The sequence below is a fragment of the Phascolarctos cinereus genome, unplaced genomic scaffold, assembly GCF_003287225.1.
Source record: "Phascolarctos cinereus isolate Bilbo 61053 unplaced genomic scaffold, phaCin_HiC Scaffold_1;HRSCAF=81, whole genome shotgun sequence".
Classification (NCBI taxonomy): domain Eukaryota; kingdom Metazoa; phylum Chordata; class Mammalia; order Diprotodontia; family Phascolarctidae; genus Phascolarctos; species Phascolarctos cinereus.
Genome location: NW_027555514.1, coordinates 169,840,369 through 169,861,812, shown reverse-complemented (window position 1 = coordinate 169,861,812; position 21,444 = coordinate 169,840,369). Strand labels below are relative to the sequence as shown.

At 43.2% G+C, this 21,444-nt stretch overlaps 1 protein-coding gene across 7 annotated transcripts in view; it reads left to right on the top strand.

Annotated features, from left to right (window-relative positions):
• PFKFB3 (6-phosphofructo-2-kinase/fructose-2,6-biphosphatase 3) overlaps positions 1–21,444 on the top strand; it is a 120,264-nt gene that overhangs the window by 75,993 nt on the left and 22,827 nt on the right. For 4 of the 7 annotated variants that reach the window (XM_020965017.2, XM_020965018.2, XM_020965013.2 and 1 more), the window contains exons 1-7: positions 2,088–2,164; positions 2,661–3,337; positions 15,982–16,107; positions 17,447–17,543; positions 18,963–19,029; positions 20,264–20,338; positions 20,876–20,932. In XM_020965017.2, coding sequence (XP_020820676.1) covers positions 3,250–3,337; positions 15,982–16,107; positions 17,447–17,543; positions 18,963–19,029; positions 20,264–20,338; positions 20,876–20,932 — 510 coding nt within the window. In that variant the 5' untranslated portion in view covers positions 2,088–2,164; positions 2,661–3,249. Of the gene's footprint in view, positions 1–2,087; positions 2,165–2,660; positions 3,338–15,981; positions 16,108–17,446; positions 17,544–18,962; positions 19,030–20,263; positions 20,339–20,875; positions 20,933–21,444 lie in introns of those variants that run through there. The other 3 variants (XM_020965019.2, XM_078154941.1, XM_020965016.2) reach the window with 2 other exon arrangements.

The window sequence follows — 21,444 nt, the reverse complement described above, 5'->3', positions numbered from 1 at the left end:
GACACTAGTAAATTACATAAAGTAAGAGTAATTTCAGCATAGCTGCTTTTCACACAGAATGAATTTTTAACACAGTTGTAGTAATAGCAGGAGCCAAACCACGTAGCTATTTTCTGAGCCAGAAGCCCTGGGTTCAGATTCTGCCCCTGATAATTGACCTAGAAAGGAAATATGCATTTATTAAGTGCCTGCTATGTGCTAGGAGATTTGCAAATATTATCTCACTTGATACTTACAACAACCCTATTGGTGGGTCCTACTATTATCCTCATTTTACAGTTGGGGGAATTGAGGCAGACAGGTGAAGGAACTTTCTCAGGGTCACATAGCTACCAAGTCTGGATTTAAATTCTCCTGGCTTCAGGCCTTCTAACCACTGCACCACCTAGCGGCCTCTTGGGCAGATCACTTCACCACCCTCAGGTTTCGTGTATGAAAAATGAGGAGCTTAGACTTAAATGACCTTTCACATCCCTTCCAACTTTAGTGCTACGAGCCTGTGAACGTGGTTTGAGCCTGGTTCTGCCATGAAACTAGTGAGATGATGTTGGGAAAGTCACTTTAACTCTGTTGGTCTGTTTCCTCTTCTGTAAAATGAGGGAATCATAGCATAATAGAGTTAGAGCCGAACCTCATTTTACAGATGAGGAAACTGAGTCAGAGAGGTTAAATGACTTACCCAGGGACCCACAACTAGTAAATGCGACTTGAACCCAGGTCTTGGTTACTCCGAGTCATCTAGTTTTAGAAAGGAATATGTAGTAGGCGTTTAAATTCCTCACTCTCCCAACCAACAATCCTCCGGCCCCCACCGGCGAATTCTCTAATCGAATAAATATAAAAGCTTCCCTTGTGTTTCACCCTCTGCTCTTTTACAGTCGGGCTCAGTTGGAGTGGGACTTTCCTCTAGAGTCCTGGGGTGTATATTCAGCAGTATTTTTTGAAATGCATTAAAAACAAGACCAAGGTTGGATTCAGGTTTCAGAGGCAGCTACACAAGAAACTAGTCTGCTGCGGTCAGCAAAGCACGGAGAGAAGGAGAAAGCTTGGGAGACGTGGGAGCGTTAGGTATTGCGAATGGAGAAGGGGGTCGGTAGCTACCCAGCCAGATGGCCCTTGCTTTCTGAGATGGAGGTGGCAGCCCGGGGAGAAGAGGGTATGAGGAAGTAAAGCGGGGTGGAGCAGACGCTAGGGAGATGTCTGGACCAACTGATGCCTCCAGCGGCGGATGGGGCGCTCGAGAGAAATTGGCAAGCCTTGGGAGGGAGAGTGACTTCCCAGTGGAGTCATGCGGGACGTGTCAGACGTGTGGAAGCAGCAGAGTATACTTTTCTGTCTGAAATTTCAGTTTCGTAAAGCAGTTTCTGTGCTTCTTTGCCCTCCCTGTTTGATTGATGCAAGCAATTTTGTTTTATATCAGGTTGTTTCACTTCCTATCAACGTCGATATATTTTGAGATGTACCCAAATTTATAAAAAATTATTTATATGAAATTATGACAATTATTGATAATATTGATATAGTCCTCATATCGATAGACTATTGCCTATACTACTTTGCATTGTTGTAGCAAAGGAATATATATACATATATATATGTATAAAATATGGTACATGTGATATTTTAATAAAGCCAGTAATTTGAAAATTAAATTTATTAAGTATTAAGTAGGTGCTAACTGCTAGATAATGTACTAGGTCTTCAGAATGCAAAAAACCAATTAGGCCCTGCTCTCAAGGTATTCTCATTCTACTGCAAATCTAATTGGATAGTTTCTGAAAGGTGTAGAATTGTAAGGAATGGAGAATTAATTCCACCTGGGATGAAATGCCAAAGCTGTGTCCCTAATTCTCTTTTCATTAATACATTCCTTCGACTGGCCTTGTCACTTTACTTTGTGCTCAGCACTCAACCCCCACTACCCACTCTTTGAATTCTTCGTCAAGGTTCCAGAGTCATTGTGACATGAAGGGTTGGGGAAAGTAGTTTCGAAGCAGCTACGAATCCAGGAGGCGAATGGGGTAAGAAATAGGAAGATGGGGGTGGGGGTGGGATTGGGCATCACGGTGATTGCTTCAGTCCAGTACCCTCACTACCAAGACTTCAGGTTTGGGGCAGAGGTAACATCCGGGATGAGAACCTACAAGTAGAGCCCCAGAACTTGGTAGGAAAGTATTAAATGGTTTCTTGGGGGACGAGGTGTGTGGGGAGAGGAGTGATCGCTTTTCGTGTTCCCCTTAAATCATCGCAAACATTTTTGCGTAATATAGAAAGCCTCCATTCCTCCTCAAGGAAACGTGATCTATCTCATTCTACATTCTCCCATCCATGACTCACCTTACAAGAAAGAGATCAGTCTATTTAAATTGCTAAAAGCCTCTCCCTACTCGAGTTAAGTAACTTTGATTGCTAGGAAGCTGTATTCATTTTTACGAGGGCTAGGATGTCAGTTGCCATATGGGGAAGGGAGGAGATGGGAATTTACCAAAAGAGGTGACTAGATTGTGTACCTTTCTGATAGCAAGAGGGGGAGGGGTGGACCTATGGGGCGCCTTATTTTACTTTCCATTTAATAAACCAGTGAGTTGGGCAGCCGGGAGGGGGCAGCAGCCGAACGCTCTCCTCCCTCCTTCATTACCCTTTATTTCTCTCCTCCCTAGCCTGGACAGAATGTTCTCCCCGCCCAGGGGCGGTCGGTGGGCGTGGATGCCGGCCGGCGTCGTCAAGTCTTAGAAATAGCCTCAGTCAGCGAGGCATCAGTGCAGTACCAGAGAGAGAAACGAAAAGGAGACCCGGAAAGCAGACAGTCTCTGGCCCTGAAGGCTCGCTTGCAAGCGTGCGTCTTCAGGCAAAAAAGGTCGGGTGGGGACAGCTCGTTTGCTCGCAGTCATCTTAGAGCCTCGTGAAGCCTCTGTAGCATCAATCACCAGAGACACGGGGCAGCCCCCTAACTCAACGTTGCTCGTGCTGCCGCTCCGAGGGTGGGGACTATTTAAGCTGAGATCTGGGAAGAAAGCTCAGGTTTAGAATCTTTGCCTACGCGTTGCAAGGCTCGGGTTTTTTTTTTTTTGCAAGACTTTTTTTTGGTTGTTTTTAAAGATCGCACAGCGTGGTTGTATCCACCCGTACGCATCTTCCACCCCTTCTTCCGCTTTGTCTTCTGAGGTCTTTTGATTCCAAATTTGATCTGTAAATTTAGTGAGTTTGGGTAGGGAAGGGGTGGTGCCACACCGAAACCTCACAGTGAAGATGCCCATGGAGCTGACTCAGAGTCGGATGCAAAAGATATGGATTCCAATCGATCACCGTCCTTCGTTGCCAAGACGTAGGTACCGAGGTGCGGGAATTCTAGCCCCCAGGGGGATGGGAGGGACCTACGGCGTGGACGTGCGCCTCTCCTCTAGCCTTTGTGTCTTGGCTTGTTTAAACGTGAACCCTTTGGAAAGAGCTATTGTGTGACTGCGACGGGAGAAGCACGCTTTTGTGTTCGAGGCGGGCTGCTCGGGTGGTCCTGGGATCTGTTGCGGGTGGGGAGTTGGAGCGTGGAAGGAGGAGCCCACTGGAGGAGGGCTTGGGGGGAGGGGTTGCCTTAGTTCTGGAGCTGCAGGTGGTCATGCTCCTTTCCAACTCCGGAGTCAGGGGTAGCTTTGGTTCTAGGTGCTCGGGGAGGATGGAGGAGGCATGCTTGGCTAGATGGAGTACGGGAGTGGGAAGGCGGGGGCCTGCGGCGAAGCGGTAGGGGCTTAATTCGTTGCATCCGGGTAGAGCTCTGACTGTCGAGGCTGCTCCTCTCTCTGTGGGGGGCGACGGGGGCGCGGAGAGGGTTGGCGCAACCTGACACCATCCGGGCTCACGTTCCTAGTCTGGAGCCCTGCGTCTCCGCTGCGCCTGGGTGTGTGTCAGTAGAGGGAGGGATGGAGGGGGGAAATTCCAGAGGGAGGAGGGGAGATAGCCTGGGGGCTTGGGGGGTGGGGGGTTAAAGCTCGTTCCCCTCCACGTGCGCCTCTCGGACAGGAAGGGGGGCGTCGCGGGCGTGCCCAGCCCGGCGGCTCATTCAGGAAAGCAAGGACGAGAGGAAAACCCGGAGAGCAGGATCTCTCCGAAGAGCCTGATGCCTGCACTGCCTCTGCCGGGGGTTGGTGGTCAGCTGCAAGGAAGCCGGGGCTGCAGTCCTTGCCCAGTCGGTGCCTCCTCCTCCTCCTCCTCCTCCTCCTCCTCGCAGTTTTCCGCACTTCTGGGTCTGACTTAGGCCCGACTTTGAACTTGATTGTACCGCTGGGGCCCGAGAAAAGTCTCGTGACTTGCAGGGCTCGGGCTCCTTCCGCCTTTCCCCTCCTCCTCTGCTCAGCTGGTAGCTGGTGGAAGGCGCATCACGCGAGCGCTGCGAGCCACTGGAGGAGCGGGGCAGCCGAGCAGCCCTCTGAGGGCGGGCTTGCGGGAACTCGGAGAGCTAAGAAAAAACCGAAATCCTGCACCCAGGGGCGGGGGAGCATGTCAGCTGCCTGGGGACCGGCCAGCATCGGAGTAGGGTCTTTCCCTCCTCTCTTTTAACCCTTATTCCAAAATGTACTTGCAATACCTCCTTCCTCTCTGCGATACTCCCTTTTCCTTTGCAGTGCCCCTTCCACTTTATAATACCCTTAATCCCCTTTCCCAGATTGGTTTGAAAAGGTACATCTCTTAGAGTAAACGCAGAATGATTGAAATCAACCAGTACATATTCACTCATTAGGTCGCCGTCAGAACCTGCTCCTGAATTCTACTGAAAGAGATTGGGCTTGAATCCACCAGACAAATAAAGCTGATCTATAGTCATCCTTTTTTTTTTTTCAATAAAGCAAGTACTCGGATGTCTTCTTCATCTGCACTGTAATTGTAAATACAGTGGCTTCTGTTCTTTAATGGGGTCCAAGGCATTTCTGAGTTTGGGAGATTGATTCCTGGGTTTCTTGGACTCCTGAGATAGTCTCAGGACTACCTTCTCCTGAGATAGTTATCTTTTAAGATGTCCAGGCATATCTTGTGCTCTGTCAGCTGCAAGAGGAAAGATAGCACCGGGGCACTTGTAGATGGTATCTGATGCATTCTGGTCCTGCCTTCTTGTTTCATGCCTCCCACCTCCCAGTAATTCAGGTCTGTTTTGTTTTTAAGTGGGATCTACTAATTGTGAAATCGGTCCGGTTCTTTACTTCTTAGTATACAGTGCCTGGCACTTAACCGACTGACCGACTAAAAAATGGAAACTTGGCCTTGGGGATTTGATCCCTAGGCAATCCGTTCTAGTGGGGGAAGTGGGGGAGAAAAGAAGGTGCTTCCTTGAGAGCGCTAAAATGCAAATCCTCGCATTTAATCTCCCCTTCCCTTTCCAGCTTTCGTAGCTACGCATAATTTGGGGGATGCAAAAATTTGGTTGCTGCAGCAGGTGATGAGTCCTTTTGATACCTGCTAGTCTCTAGAGAACTAGGGAGTGGCATTTATATTCTGTAGTCAGATAGATGATAGGGTTTGGGTCGCAGATTTCTTGGTCTTCGACTTAAGTGCCTGGTGTAATTGAGTGTCTGTGGAAACTTTCCAGTGCAATTTGGAATGCATTTTCTCGTTTTGGAATAAAGCCAAATTCTAAAGCTCTGACTTGAGAAAGGCAAATTTTGGGAATAAAATCTTATTTTTAATTTTTTTTCATTGATTCTATGGGGCATTTGAATAACCCAGTCTCGAAAGGATAAGTTAATGTTGGGGTTCACAGCAGGATTCTAAGGGTCCTTCAGTATTGATGGAACAACTCCTTGAATCATTTGACTTTGGGAGAGTGCGAGTCATCTTCTTTTATTTGGGTCACCATTACGCTTCCATGGTCCTGCACGTCGCACACGAAGAGAAAATATCTCTTAAAGCTCAATTGCATTCTTAGGCATTCAAAGCACCGGGGAAGCGAGCAGGCAGTGCCGCTGAGGAGGGGCATTCTTGAAAGCAGATGGATTGTCTTCCTCTTTTCCTTTGAAAGCTCTGGGGGAGTGTGCAGCTTCATAAATTTGGATCTCGAATTATCTCTCAGAGCCCTTTTACTTAAGTATCTTTGCCTTTCACCTAGCTGAATTTCTGATCCCAGACAAAATAGCAAAAGAGCCTCATTTTGTGTGACACAGAAAAGGAGAAGTTACTCTCGTTGCAAAACATCCTTCTTCCCTGTTTGTCTTTTAAGATGCTTTACAACCTGGCTCCCACCATCTCTATAGTTCAGCTAACCTGTCCTTTTTCTCACAGGTATCGCTTCTACTTGTCTTGCCTGAATTCTTCCCATCCCACTCTAGACTGTCTTCCTTAGCCCTAACTAAAACCTCACCCAAAGGAAGCCTTTCCCAATCCCTCTTAATTTCCAGTGGCTTCCTTCTGTTATCTCCTGTTTATCGAGTTTATAGTTTGCTCTGCATGTAATTGTTTGTATGTTGTCTTCCAGTATAGATTGTAAGCTCCTCGAGAGCAGGGACTATCTTTTGCCTCTTTTCTATACCCAACACTTAGCACAGTGCCAGGCACCTAATAGGCACTTAATAAATGTTGCTTAGTTTTTTTTTCTTTATCTCTAAGTATTTATTGAATTGACGGATCAGGCATTATTGCCAGGTTTTGAGTTTAGAGGGATGGCATAATAAAAGACTGATCTCAGAGTTTATCCGAATTGGGGAGAGGATTGGGAATGTCAGGGATGGGGATGAACACTCAGAAATGTATGGGGAAAATTTACACAATAATAGCTCAAAATTACATAGAAACATAGATTCTCAAAGTTGGCCAGCAACCAGTGCTTCCAGAAACAGATAAAAGTTTAATTGGGAAATGTTTGGGCCAGCTCGGTGGAGAAGTGGATAGAGTGCCAGGCCTGGAGTCAGGAAGACACATCTTCCTGAGTTCAAATCTGGACACAGATACTTCCTGGCTGGGTGACCCTGGGCAAGTCACCTAACCATGTTTGTCTCAGTTTCCTCAAAAATCTGTCAAATGAACAGGAGAAAGGAAATGGCAAACCACTCCAGTATCTACCAAGAAAACCCCAAATGAGGCACAAAGAGTTGGACATGACTGAACAAAAAAGGTAAATGAATAACAAATAAGCACAATGCAATGTAGATTTGTTAATTTTTTATTTTCTAAATCATTATGCTTCCCGAATTGAGTTTGACTCCACTGATCCAGGACATACCAGCCATACCTGAGCAAGAATCCCCTTTACAACATTCCCCACAATTGTTACCCACAGAACCAGGGTTGGAATGGACTTTAGAAGCTAGCTAGCATCTTAGCCCAACCTGTAACCTGAATAGGAGCTTGCTACGTTCACAATCTGTAAAACAGGTTGGCCTACCCTTTGATTGAAGACTGAGTGATAGAGGGAGTCTGCTGGCTTCTTGTGTAGCTCTAATTGGTTTTTATTAAAAAAAAAAAAAGTCCTGACTTGCTAAGCCTGCAAGTATAGGGGCTACCCATAGGCCAATCCCATTCTGCTGTTTGCCACCTGGGCTGGCTTGCCCATTTGTTTGCTCACCATATTAATGTCAGACGTAGTGCACAATGCCTCAAACATAGTAGGTGCTTAATAAGTGTTAATGGTTGATTGAACCATTTGTGACTGAGGGCCTGACTGCTTTTGGAGTTAGCCTGTCATGAAAGAAAAGGATCTCATTTCTTTGAGGCTTGACTTCTCCCTGTTGGCTCTCAGATTGATGCTGCCTTACCTAGATGTTTACAAAGTGTATATGTATTAGACGTTTTAGAATTTGGCCAGGAATTAATTGAAATCGGCTTCACTGGCCTATGGTTTGTAGAATATACTCTAAATTTTTTTTTTTAAATTTGGTCATCTTCCTGTGGTACCTACCTCTTCTGTTGAGTATTTTTCAGAGATCTCTGACTGTAGTTCAGCAGTCACATCCACTGATTCTTTCAGGACCTAAAATGTTTCATTTGTAATGGATGACTAAAACTTGAAGGGCAAATATCTTATCTTGGGTATCAGCTCTATTAGCTATTTTTATTATGCCTGATACAGTCCAAAGATCAGTTTCTTTGATGGGGGGGGGGAACCCCATAACAAGGAAAATAAGGGTTGAATGGTTCCACCTTTTCTCCTTTATCAGTAATCATCTCATCTACTCTACTCTTTTTTTTTTCCTCCATAGGATAGGGATTAAGCCCTTATTGGTTTGAGAAGTCTTCTATCTATGGAAGTTGACAAGCCAACTTCCTTTGCTTAATTTAAGAGCCTTAGAGAATTGTTTGGGATCTTGAGAGATTAAGTAACTTGCCTAGGCATTTACAAGGCAGCTACGTGGCACAGTGAATAGAGTGCCAGGACTGAAGTCAGGAAGACTCATCTTCCCTAGTTCAAATCTGGCCTCAGACACTTATATGAGCTATGTGACCCTGGGCAAATCATTTCACCCTGTTTGCCTCAGTTTCCTTACCTGTAAAAATAACTGAAGAAGGAAATGGCAAGCCACTCCAGTATCTTTGCCAAGAAAACCCCAAAGGGGTCATGAAAAGTCAGACATGACTGAAATCAACAGTTAGAAATTTATAGCCGTTATATATTGGAAATTGAGCCCCCCCCATTCTTCTTGGCTCCAAGCCCAGCTCAGTATCTACTATACCATGCTGCCTCCCTTTTTCTCCAGTATAATTTTTAGCACACTATCCACCTACTCAGCATTTGAAAAAAAAATATCCCTAGCTTTCCTCACCAGCCTCATCTTCTGAATGTTTTACTTCTGGTGCCCTTTATATAGGATCAGGTCTTGCTTTTGTGTTCATCTTCTATTCTATTACCTTCTACGTTAAAAAAAATATCTCAAATTGGTTAATGATATGTATACATATCAGTCTCTTTAGAGAACTCCTTTTTCCTCTTCTTTTCCTCCCCTCTTTTATGTCTTCAGAATTTCATTGTGGAGAGCTTCCTTATCCCTCTTGGGATAACATCTTTGGAATGTGATGCTATTTAACCTAACTCTGAACCTTTTGAAGTCTCTCCCCAAATCTAGGGTGAATGTTAGACTATTCTCAGCTTTTCTCTCCTGCATCACAAATTCCATGGTGGGGAGTGGTCACTAGCTTCCAAAGTTCTTGACATTTAAACTCTACGAACAGTTTCTCCTTGGAGGTGTCAATCAGATACAGAAAAAAGTTCCCCTTATTGCTTGGTTTACCTTTTTTCTTTTTTAAGGATGAAATTATCATGAAAGTAAATCAAGAGATTATTGTCATTTCTATTTTGGAGGAAAGGGCTCAGCAGACATCTAGGTGATTGAAATCCCTTTCTACCAGTATATGATCTCTCTGTGCCAGGCTTGTGGTTGTTTCCTGAACACATCTATTTCTCCTTTTTGAGGATTTGTAGTGGTCACTGATGAAAATAGTCTTTTTTTTGCCCCTCCTCGGTTTTCACCTAAATGTATACCTGTATCCCCTCTTGACTGTAGATTTTTTTGCAATCACATATCTTTATAATATGCAGTATCAATATATTTCCGTCTCCTCATGGCTTTCCTTTGCTTATTTCTTTTGAATAAGGGGCTATGGTCTAGTCATGGGTCTCCTCCCTCTGTCTCAGAGGCACCTGTAATTTAGAGTGGAATGTGTAGTACACTGGGTAGTGTTCAAGCCTTTAATTTTTTTTTTTTTCAGAGAAACAAATGTCTAGGCATAAGGGTTTAGAGGCAATATGATAGGTAATTGAGTGAACTATATTTGGTAACTGCTATCTTTTATGAAGACCCATTCTAGCTCCAGTTCTGTTTTTATGGGCTGTTCACAGGATCACAGGACATAGGGATGAATAACAGTGTTGGTCCCAGAATCAGGAAGGCCTAGATTCAAATGCTGCCTTCATAGTTGTATGACTATAAGTAAGTCACTTAACTTCTGAGCCTCAGTTTCCTCATTTGTACAGTGGGTATAACTAATACTGATAATAGCATCCAGTAGGGGAAAAATGAGACTGGGTCTTTTGAGATTTGGTGTTTCCTTGTTAGAAAGAAGGGGCAGCTAGCTGGTACAGTGGATAAGAGTGTCAGGAAGACTCATCTTCCTAAGTTCAGAATTGGCCTCAGATACTAGCTATGTGACCCTGGACAAGTCACTTAACCCTTACTTGCCTCAGTTTCCTCATTTGTAAAATGAGCCAGAGAGGGAAGTGACAAACCACTGCAGTGTCTTTGTCAAGAAAACCCCAAATGGGGTCACAAAGAGTTGGATGTGACTGAAACTGGCTGAACAGCAACAAATATCATAAAGAAAATGACCATTGAAGCCATGTTAGAGTTCAAGGGGGCATTCGTAGCCTTTGAGGGTGGTATGGTGTCCTGAAGGACAGCTACCATAATAATGATATAACTGTATTTTTAAAGACGCTATTTAAAGTTTTGAAAATGCCTTTATGTGCCATTTTCTCTGTATATCATCATATCAGTCCTCTCAGGCAAACAAAGCAGATATTTCCCCTATTGTACAGATGAGAAAATTGAGAATCAAGAGGAAAAGTGACTCTTGCTCCAAAGTTGCCTAACAGGTTTCAGTTTCCTTGACTGTAAAAATCAGCAGGTTGGACTGGATAACCCCAGAGATTCCCTCCAAGGCTCGACTTGTGATCCTATGAATAGCTTATAAAGAATAGAGCTGGGGCTAAAATGGAAACCCAAGCCTTCTGACTCTCTTCTGACCATAATTGGTTCCCTTATGAAATGTCCCCCACTGCTGCTGTCAGAGACTGAATTCTGGGGTTGGATGGCCTATTCATTGGTTTGATCCGGGTGTTTGTGTGCCTATGGATTTGATACGACGAAATCTGGATGCCCAGCGGTAATCTTTCTTCCATCACCTATTTCATTCCTGCTTGGCTCTTCTCGCTGGGTGTCTCCTGCATTCCATTCTGATGAGGGCCTAGGCGGGAGACTTATCTGTTTTCCACAGACTGCTGAGGGGGTGATTATATAGCAGCAAGGTTAAGGCAGGTAGGTTTTTCACTTCAGCTTTCATTTTTGCCACTCCCTAGCTTTGAACTGTTTCTCTTGGTTACTGTCATCATGGTAGGATTAAGTAATAGAAAAGAGGGTAATCTTAAATTCCATGAAACAATCACTGAGTGATCCACTGTCTTTCCTGCTTGCCCTGGCATAGGGGCCCCATGTGAACCCTGTTTTTTTTGAGGTTAGCGTTCTATTAGACTAAATGGTCACCAGACCTTAATTCTCTGTGGGAGAAGGAAGAAGAGTTGGAGTAGGGGAGAGAAAGATAATAACACAGAGGAGGGATGATTACATTTGTTGTTTGTCACAACCTGTCATCAGTTCTGAGGTCACAGGAAATTGAGGGCTCCCTAAGGAGGAAAAGGCGGGGGGGGGATGGTCAAGAGGGATGCCTCGGGTAGGTCCATCTGTTAAAGAATGATGAAAGAAAAGAAATTGAGGCAAGGAGGAATTTTTGAGAACCCAGTTTAAATGTGCAATAGAAGAATGGTTTTGTGTGGAAGATCAGGAAATAGGAAAAGGGAGAATAAGACAGATACATCCCAAAGTTTCTCCTGTTCTCCTAGAAGTCAGACCAGGGCAGGGGGTTCCTAAATTTTTTTGTGTGTCATAAATGCTTTTGGTACTGGAAAAAGCCTAATGTCCAAACATCAAAAGCATAAAACATGTCCGAAAACATTGAAATGTACAAATGTATTCTCACAACACATATGCTATATACATACATTATATATGATTGGTTTCCTTTGTAACATACACATTTTGTGCATTTATATATATGATACATACCTACACTTGTGTATGTGTGGTTTCCTTTGTAATCTTGTGAATTTTATGTACTTAAATGTTTTCGGATATGTTCTATACACTTAATATTTTATGCGTTTACTGTTTGGACATTTAAGTGTTTTTAAATGCATAAAATAAAATGCAGAGAATTACAAAAGAAACCAATTATGTGTGTGTTTACTTACCAGAATATTAAAACAACTCCATAAACCCCAGGTTAGGAATTCCCCCTGGTTTGGGGAGTGAAGGGAGGAGGTAGTGACAGATGCTGCTGTCTCAAATGTTGGGCAAACTATTTAGACTCTTCCCATACAGAAGAAACCAAATTTACAAGACCATACATAGGATCATAGATTTAGAGATGGACAAGACCTCAGGAGAGATCATTTAGTGACTGGATTTTAATCTAACCGCTGCTTCCCCCAGTTTTACAAGAGAAGGGAAGTAAACATGGAAAACATGTATTTGTGGTCATGGAAAATTGCCTTTAGCATTGCCACTGATAAGGAGATGGGGGTTTGTTTGGGTTTGAAATTCAGTATTCTTTCCTTCTCCTGGAAGGTTAAGTTTTCCCTCTCAGAGTATCTGATTCCAGAGATTTATTTTTGAGATTAGTGAATAGCAGTAGAAAGTCTAGTCTCCATTTTGATCCTTCTGCCCTGGCCTCTGCTCTTAAGTCAGGGAGAGAGAATTCTCACAGGTGTGCATATGTGTATCTCTGTGCATGTCTTTGATGCCGGTTGATCTTCTGAGAAGATACTTATTGCCTGGTGGCTGTATCTTCTAGTAAGGGAAGGTAAAGCATTGCTCTTGTGTTTGGAACCAGGGCCGGGGACGTAGTACAACGGATGTGGCCATAGACCTCAGCAAGTCACTGGATGCCAGTTCTGTGGTTAAGCAGTGGCCAAAACATAATAATGAGTACCTGACATTTATGTAATACTTAAAGGCTTACAAAGCATTTGGAATACTTTATTTCATTTGATCATCACAATAAAATAAACTTTAGAGCAGAGATCCTTTTAACCATTTTTCCATTGTGAACGCCTTCAGTAGTGTAGTCCCCTTTTCTGAATAATGGTTTTAAATACATGAAATAAAATGCACATAGTATTAACAAAGAAGATAGATTATTTTGGAAGAGTTATTCTTTGCCTGTTTTTCAGGTGGGGAAACTGAGGCTCAGAAAGGTTGAGTGACTTGAGCATAGTCGTACCGCTAGAAAATGATACAAGTGGGACTCAGACCCAGTGCTAAGTCTAGTGCACCATCTTTCAGCTCTCAATCGAAGGTCCTGGGATTCTGGGATGAATGGTTTGTTAAGAGGCCTGTACTGTGTAATTCCAACAGAGATACTTGTTAATCTGCTCTTTCTTTCTCCAGTGACCTAGCTCCTGTGCTGGCCCATCTGGTTAGTCCCTTGACCTCTCAAAGAACGAGGAAGCAAGTCTGAGAGTAGCTAAGTGGGTGTTGGAAACACTTGATCTCAGCCTGTTAAAACAGAGGACAAGCACTGCCATGTTTGGATGGAGTTAGGATGCCCAGTGTAAATGAAAGGTTGCCCTTTTCCTTGGCCCCCGGAAGCCAGGTGCCTGGTAGGCTGTTTGGATATCCGTTCTGACACTGAGACACCTCAGAACTGCATATTAAAGTCTCCGTCTAAATACGTGTCCATCTGGATGAGTGGTAAAAGGTATAGTAAAGATCTTGGCGAAGGGGGAATCTAAGCAGGCTTCATAGCAACCTGTGCATCTTGGCAGCTGCCCCTTTTAACATGAATAGATTTTCTGTAGTTGCTAAGGCATTGGTGACACTCTCGCTGGCCAGTCAACTCATTTGAGGACCAGGCCTGTCTGCCTTGGTTTGGGATTTTTCTGGCTGCTTGTCTTTGTTTCCATTGAGAACTAGCTCATGGACATAAGGGACATGTGAAGAATCAGCCAGATGACAGACTAAGGAAATCTGGTGCCATAGATTTGAAGATCGGTCCCTTGTGTGCATCTTTCTAAGTGATAACAGCTGTCATTTATGTAAAACCTTTTTATTCTCAACATAAACGATCTCATTTTGATAGACTTGTGGAAGTGTGTAGAAGGCCTTGGAAGATACTTCTTGCTTTGGGTTGGTGGGATTCAGGTACCTGAGTTGAAGCCAAGAGCAAGTTGTTGTGCAGCCCCCTTTCCCTGGAATCAGTGACTCTGGCTGGGACTTTGCCTGACATGTAGTGGACTTAGATGGAGTATTTGCCATCCCTTGACTTATCATTCATTCAGTAGGTGCTGGCATGGATTACCACTGGATCAAGTAGAAAGAGTAGTAGGGGAGGGTCTGAGAGTTGTAGAGATGGAAAAATTAGGTGTCTACCTATCTCTTGACCAAAGGATGAGATTAACATTATCTGGGTTCTAGTCTTGCTTGGAATTTTATAAACTTCTGTCAGTATGGTGGAAAAGAGGTTGTAAAAGGTAACGTAAGCTGTATAATTGGGTTGTGAGAGCTGAATTTATTACTGGTCTCTGTAACTTGGCTGAATGTGGGGCCCTGCTTTTCACCCATTGCAATATATGACATATACTCTCCCTCTCTTTCTACATTCATTAGATTATCACTGGCCAACAATAGATCCCAGGCTAAGCACCACTTGCTCGTTGTTTGGGCCCGAGTTGGCTCAGAGTGAATATAAATAGCAGTTGTTTCTGTTTTGGCCAGAAACTCTTAGGGTTTTCCCCTCCCAGATTTTTTTTTTAACTTGGTAAAAGAGGCCATCCTCTGCCTCAGTTCTTACCTAGCCTTAATCAATGAATGGGTGTTGCCTCAGTCAAATTGAAAAATCGGAAAGACCTGAGTTTAAAAAGGCCAAGGTCTCCCACTGCATCTGGGGCCATCTCCAGTCATCCTGGTCTGTATCTTACCACTGGACCCAGATGGCTCCAAAGGAGAAAGTGAGGCTGGTGACTTTGTACAGTCCTCCCTCACTTAAATCCAATTCATTTGCATGTCATGGCATTCCTTCCCTGATGTCTCCGTCCTCTTCCAGAATGAAGAACAAACAACATAAATTAGATTGCAAGCTCCTTGAGGGCAGGGACTGTCTCTTACCTCTGTGTATCTGTATTGTGTCTGGAACCTAAGAGGTGCTTTTTAAATGTTTATTGATTGATTTAAAATTGGAGGAAAAAAAGCTTTTTTTTTTGGTTTTGTTTACTTAACCTTCCTCTTCAGTGTCAGGGAATACTTGTCCTTATATGTTAATTAAGTACCTACTGTTTGCCTGGCACTGTTCTGAGGATACAAAGATGAAAGTGAAGCAAAGATGTGGGAAGAAGCTTATCCTAGTGACCAGGGCTACTTGTCTTGGTATACTGGATGTGAGGTTAAGGGATAAAGAGTTAGTAGTAAGATTTCCTGCCTTCTTCTCCCCTTTATGTAATCCCATTAAATTATAAACTCCTTAGGGAGCAGCTAGGCCTGAGTTCAAATGTGGCCTTAGAATTTTCCTAGCTGTGTGACTCTGGGTAAGTCACTTAACCCTGATTGCCCAAGGGGGAAGGGGATGGGGTGGGGGTTAAGATTATAAACTCCTTGAGGGCAGGGAATATTATATGCCCAGAGTTTTAGCATGGAATGGAGAGAATGAATGAATAAATGTTTATCTTCTGAAACTGAGATTAGGCAGGGAAGGCATCTGGTCCCTTGGGCTGCTAGTTTTATATGTTCAATTATAAGAAGCTTCGGATGGCATCTTGTCTATTGTTACAGAACTCATCAGTCAGTAAGCATTTACTGAGTGCCTGTTATATGCCAGGCACTGTGGAAAACTCAGGAGATTGAAAGAAAAAAAGTCTCTTTTTTCAAAGAGTTCATAGTCTAATGAGGGAGACAGTGTATGAAATTCAAAATAAGAGGGAAGAAATCAGGATTAATAAATGAGTTAAAGCTAAATAAATTTCAGTGACTCTGCAAACTTGCTGCTCTCCCATTTTCTAGGTGTTCTGTTCTTTTGGGGAGCCAACTGGGAGCATACAGTTTGGGCATTCATGTATGGCAGGGTGAATATAAATTGTATCTGGAAGGGTCTTTGGGTTAAGCTGTGTACGTGTGTAGATCTGCAACTATGCTGATTTGGTTGTGAGATACAGGTGTGGATTTATGGTCTTCTTCCTTCTTCCAGCCTGTGGACCACAGCTGACCAATTCCCCTACTGTGATTGTCATGGTTGGTCTCCCAGCAAGGGGGAAGACTTATATGTCCAAGAAGTTGACACGCTACCTCAATTGGATTGGTGTCCCCACAAAAGGTAAGGCTGGGTTCTTATGCTGGTATGGTTTAACTTGGGGAAGGGATCCAGCTGTTGCTTGAAGGCTTTATTGCTGAGTAGATGCAGCTATGGGGGAGTTGATAGAATTCAGAAAGGCCAGGGTCTTTTATCCCACTTCTGATAGTTACAAGTTATGTGACCATGGGCAAATCACTTATCTTTCTGAAGTTTTCTCTTCTCCATAAAATGGGCATCATGATGGCTGTATTATCTGGCTCCCAGGCATAAATGAGAATATGGAAATGTAATTTCTACAGACATCTATTACCTAATTTGTGCAAAATGCTGGAGAGGCCCTACCCGCAAAGAGCTTCCATTCTTGTTGGGGGGTTCAACCTTTACACAGATAAATAAGTGCACAGTATATTCAAAGTAATTTAAAGTAGGAGAGTGCTCACAGCTAGAGGTGAGGAATGGGAAATAATCAGGTTTATGTAGTAGGGTGGGTCTGGGCTGTGTTTATCTTAGAGATACCTGTTCTGCAACATAAAATTTTAGAATTCACTAGAACATTAAAAGATTCAGTGTATCTCCCAGGGTCACATAGCCATTGTGTGTCAGAGATGGGACTTGAACCTACAATCTCCTGTTTCTTAGGCTGCTCCATATCCATTATTTCTAGATTTTCTCTAGATGTTTTTTACTTCTCTGGGGCTCCACCTCTCTATGTGGGGTCATGGTTGTATGGCCACAGCCTTGTCAGTTTCACATCCTTGAATATGGGAAGTCCCATTGGTGATGGTACTGGGTAATCAGTCAACAAATATTCTCAGTTAGGCTCTGTGGTAGGGGCTGGAGTATACAGACAGAAGAATGAAACAGACCCTGCCCTCAAGGTGCTTATATCCTGTCAGGAGGGACAATCTGTACATATATAGGAAGTTGCAAAATTAAATATAAGCTAATTTTGGGGGGAAGGTAAGGTACTAGCAGCTGGGGGGATTAGGAAAGGCTTCATGTGACCCTCATGTTGGGTTTTGACAGAAAATGGAGATTGTAAAAGGTAAGAAATTCTAAGATAAGGAGAATACATTCCAGGCATGGTGGGCAGCCAGTGTGAAGGCATATCTACCAAGCCTTATCACTCTTATGTATAGTCAGGGCTGACTAGATAGAATGGTTGAGGGAGTTTTGTTGGAATCCATCTTTTCACAGGAATGGTTGGAAATTTGGGGGGATCTTTTGTATGTTTCAATTCAGTGTCTTCACAAATTATCTAAGCAAGAGCTTTTGGTGGGAGTGGTACCCTATTTCCTTTGTGTATGTTGGAGCCTTTCTGCTTTCTCTGATGGTGTTGTCACTTTACCTTTTGTTGTAGTTTTCAACGTTGGGGAGTACCGCCGGGAAGTGGTGAAGGAGTTCAGTTCTTATAGTTTCTTTCATCCTGACAATGAAGAGGCCATGAAAGTTCGGAAGTAAGTTGGAAAGTAAATGTATTTTGGCTGCCCTCCTCCACTTGAACCATTTTCTTCATCTGGGTCTCTTCTCTCTTAGGGCATCTCCTTCAGCCATCTTTCTGGGTCTTCTTTTTGCCATCCTGTTTGTTTAAGGGGATGGAGAGAATGTAGAATGCAGTGGCCCTTTTGGCCTGAAGTTTAAAGGGACCACGAGAAAAAGACACCCCCTTTGTGCGTGACTTGCGGTGGTGACGTTCCTCAAATCATGTAACCTCTCTGGTTCTCAACTTCTGGCGCCTGTCATGCAGATTTTCCTCTGTTAATGAACCTTAGATAACTGATGGGTAGAAATTAATGACATATCCCATTCATGTTTCATATTTGGAAAAAGGCATGCATTTTCATTTGCAGGGGATTAAAAAAAACCCACAGAGGCGATTCTCAAAACCTGAGTTGAGATTTGTATAAGAAAAAAGTTTGCACGAGGTCTTCCTTTTCTTATCTAGGGAAAGGTCAAAAATGGCTGTTCTGCTTCATGACAGTCACTAATAAAATAGTGACCAAAAGAGAGACATGTTAGGTAGGCTTCTTCAATTGATTCAGACTCTTTTAGATCTTCTTCTCAAATTAGTTTTATCTCCCTTTTTGTCAAGACAGACAGTCCTAGAATAAGTGCTATTCAGTAAAGCATTTTGGTCTTGGGGACTTCAGAAATATATCTGTGAATTTATCGTGAGCTAGTCCTGTTTCTGCTTGTATCACTTTGCATCAGAGTCATCTGTCTTTCTGTAGTCATCATATTTGTAGCTTCTTATGCCCCAGTAAGATTCCATTGCATTCATGTACCATACTTTCTGTAGCTATTTCCCGTTCACTGGGCATAGCTAGGCAGCTAGGTGGTACAGTGGGTAGAGTGCTGGCCTTGGAGTCAAGAAGACCAGCCTCAAATCTAGCCTCAGACATTTACTAGCTGTGTGATCCTGGGAAAGTCACTTAACCTCTGCCTCAGTTTCCTCATCTGTAAAATGGATTAGTAATTACTATTATTACTGCCTCCTATGGCTGTTATGAGGATCAAATGAGATGATATTTGTAGAGTGATTTAGACATCTTAAAGCAATACATAAATAGTAGCTACATTTTGTTTTCAGTCCTTTGCTGCCAGAGAAAGTGTTGCTACAAATATTTTGTTGTATATGAGGCCTCTCTGCCTTTGACCTCCTTGGAGTCTATACTAGCAGTGAGATCTCTGGATCAAAGAACAGGGTCATTTTAGTAGTTTTCTTAGTCATTGCCTTGGAAAACTTTTTATTTTAAACCTTTATTTTAACATGGAAAATCTAAAGTTCTAGGAATAGAGGCAAGGAGGAGATGCTCAGGAATACCTGGGCAAGACCGTCTTCTGATGCTTGTCTTCTCTGTTCTTGTGTATTGCAGACAATGTGCATTAGCTGCCTTGAGGGATGTCCAGTTGTATCTGAAAGAAGAAGGTGGTCAGATTGCAGTAAGTTAAGATAGCAGTTGTCCTCCTGCCTCTGATCCCATGCTTGGATGGTGTTCCCTCACAGGCTTGAGTCCCAGACAAGTGTTGTGTTCCCCGCCCCTCACCCCGCCCCCCCCATTACTGGAGATTTCCCTAAGGCTAAAACAATTTGCTTCATCTTTACCCTTAGGGGAGTGGATGGAAAGAACTATTCAGTGTCCCAGGAAGAGTTAGCAGGGAAGTGGTAGTATATTGCTTGTGGATGGTCAGCAAGACCATAGGTGTTCATATACAGAGAATGACAGCCTCAGTGGATAGAGTGCTGGGCCTGCAGTCAAGAAAACATGAGTTCAAATTTGGCCTGAGACACTAGCTGTGTGACCTTGGGCAAATCACTTAATTTCTGTTTGCCTCAATTGCTTAACTGTAAAATGAGGGTAATGGCACCTACTTCCTAGAGTAGTTGTAAAAATCAAATGAGATAATATTTGAAAGTGCTTAGCACAGTGCTTGACACATAGTAGGTGCTTAATAAGTGCTTATTCCATTCCCCGTCTCTTTCTTGATGTTGGCATTTATATTTGACATTTAAGAATGAGCAAAAATTGAAATGTCTTGGAAATAACTCCAAATGCTGCTAATTAATTGCTTCAACTGCTTCCAATATTTGAAACCTCAAGTTCTTGAGGTTTGACCTCTCAACTTAGTGTTCCAGAGGAGGCCACATGTGGCCCTCTTGGTCCTCAAGTGTGGCTCTTTGGCTGACTTTACAGGACAAATCCTTTTATTAAGGGGATTTGTTATTAAGGGGATTTATTCTGTTGTAAAGTTTGGATTTAGTCAAAGGGCTGCAGTTGAGGACCAAGAGGGCCACATGTGCCCTCGAGGACGCAGGTTCCCCAGCCTTGATTTATTTAGTCTTTGGTTTCCCAAGTATATCTACTTTCAGAACTGTCTTTGTGCAGATCATATAAAAATTGCATTTCAAAGGTTTAACATAGAACACCAACTTGGATTCTTCCTCTGCTCAGAAACAGGTTGTTTTTTGAGTGAAAATATCTGAGTGATGAATAAAACCCAAAGAAGAAGGCTGTCTTGGGACATGAAGCTTCCTGCTGGGAGTTACTGTTAGCTTATGATTTTGTCTAGAAAAGTTAGTCGGGAGTAGTTTTAGTGAAATAATGAACAATTCAGAATTCAAAAGAAGTGATGGAAAAATGTATTTTTCTTTTCTCTTTTTCAAATTTTCATACAGGTTTTTGATGCTACCAATACCACAAAAGAGAGAAGAGACATGGTCCTTGATTTTGCAAAAGAAAATGACTTTAAGGTGAGTCTAAACCTCTCACCATATGACCTAGAAGGGGGCTTTTAGTCCAGAGGGGTTAATAAAGCTTTGGGGCTCAGTTGATTGTCAGGTCTAACCCAGTTTAACTTAATCTACCCACATCTCAGCTTCCCCATGGGGCTATTTATCAGAGCGCCTTACTGAATGAAAATTTCTGTGGAAATGTTCACCCTGTGAATGAATTTGGGAGTAGGAGAGGATGAGCCTCTTTGAATCTGTAACTTCCTTCCAAGCCTAACTAAAGTACCACCTTCTACGTGAGACCTTTCCTGATCCCTTCCCCCCTATCTTTGTGCCTCCCCTTCACCAAAATTACCTTGTATGTATTAATGTACTTTCCTGTGTACACATAGTTTCCCTACAATGCTCCATGAAGGCAGGAACAGTTTTGTTTCTGTTTTGTATCGCTACCATCTAACACATAGTGCCTGGCACATAGTACGTGCTTAATAAATGTTTGTGGATTGCTTGATAGCATCCCCTGATTGTTTATTCAGGGTTTTTTCTGTCTTTCCCCAGGTGTTTTTCATCGAGTCTGTGTGTGATGATCCTTCTGTAGTCGCCTCCAACATTATGGTAAGAGCAGAAAGTCAGCCCCAATGCTGAGAGGCAAAATTCTTTGACTTTCAGAGCAGGGCATGTGTGGTAGGCCTGTTTCAGGCCAGAATACTTTATCTAAGAGAAGCTTTCAGAGGAGAGTGTGCATGTAGAGAGTGTCTTAAGGGAGACAGATTGAGCCCTGGAGAGAGGATGGTTCAAATAAGCAAGTCTCCTGGGGGTTGTAGGCAGGATTCATGCATCAATTAAGCAATCTGTAAGCTAGGTGGTAAAGTGGGTAGAGCTGAGATCAGGAATATCTGATTTCAAATCCAGCCTCACATACTTTTTAGCTATGTGACCCCGGACAAGTCACTTAACCCTGTTTGTGTCAATTTCTTCCTCTGTCAAATGATCTGGAGAAGGAAATGGCAAACCACTCCAGTACCTTTGCTGAGAAAACCCCAAATGGGCCAGAGAGAGTTCCCTGCTGAAGGACACAATTGAAACAGCTGAACAACAACAAATTAACAGAATAGCCCTGAGAGGGA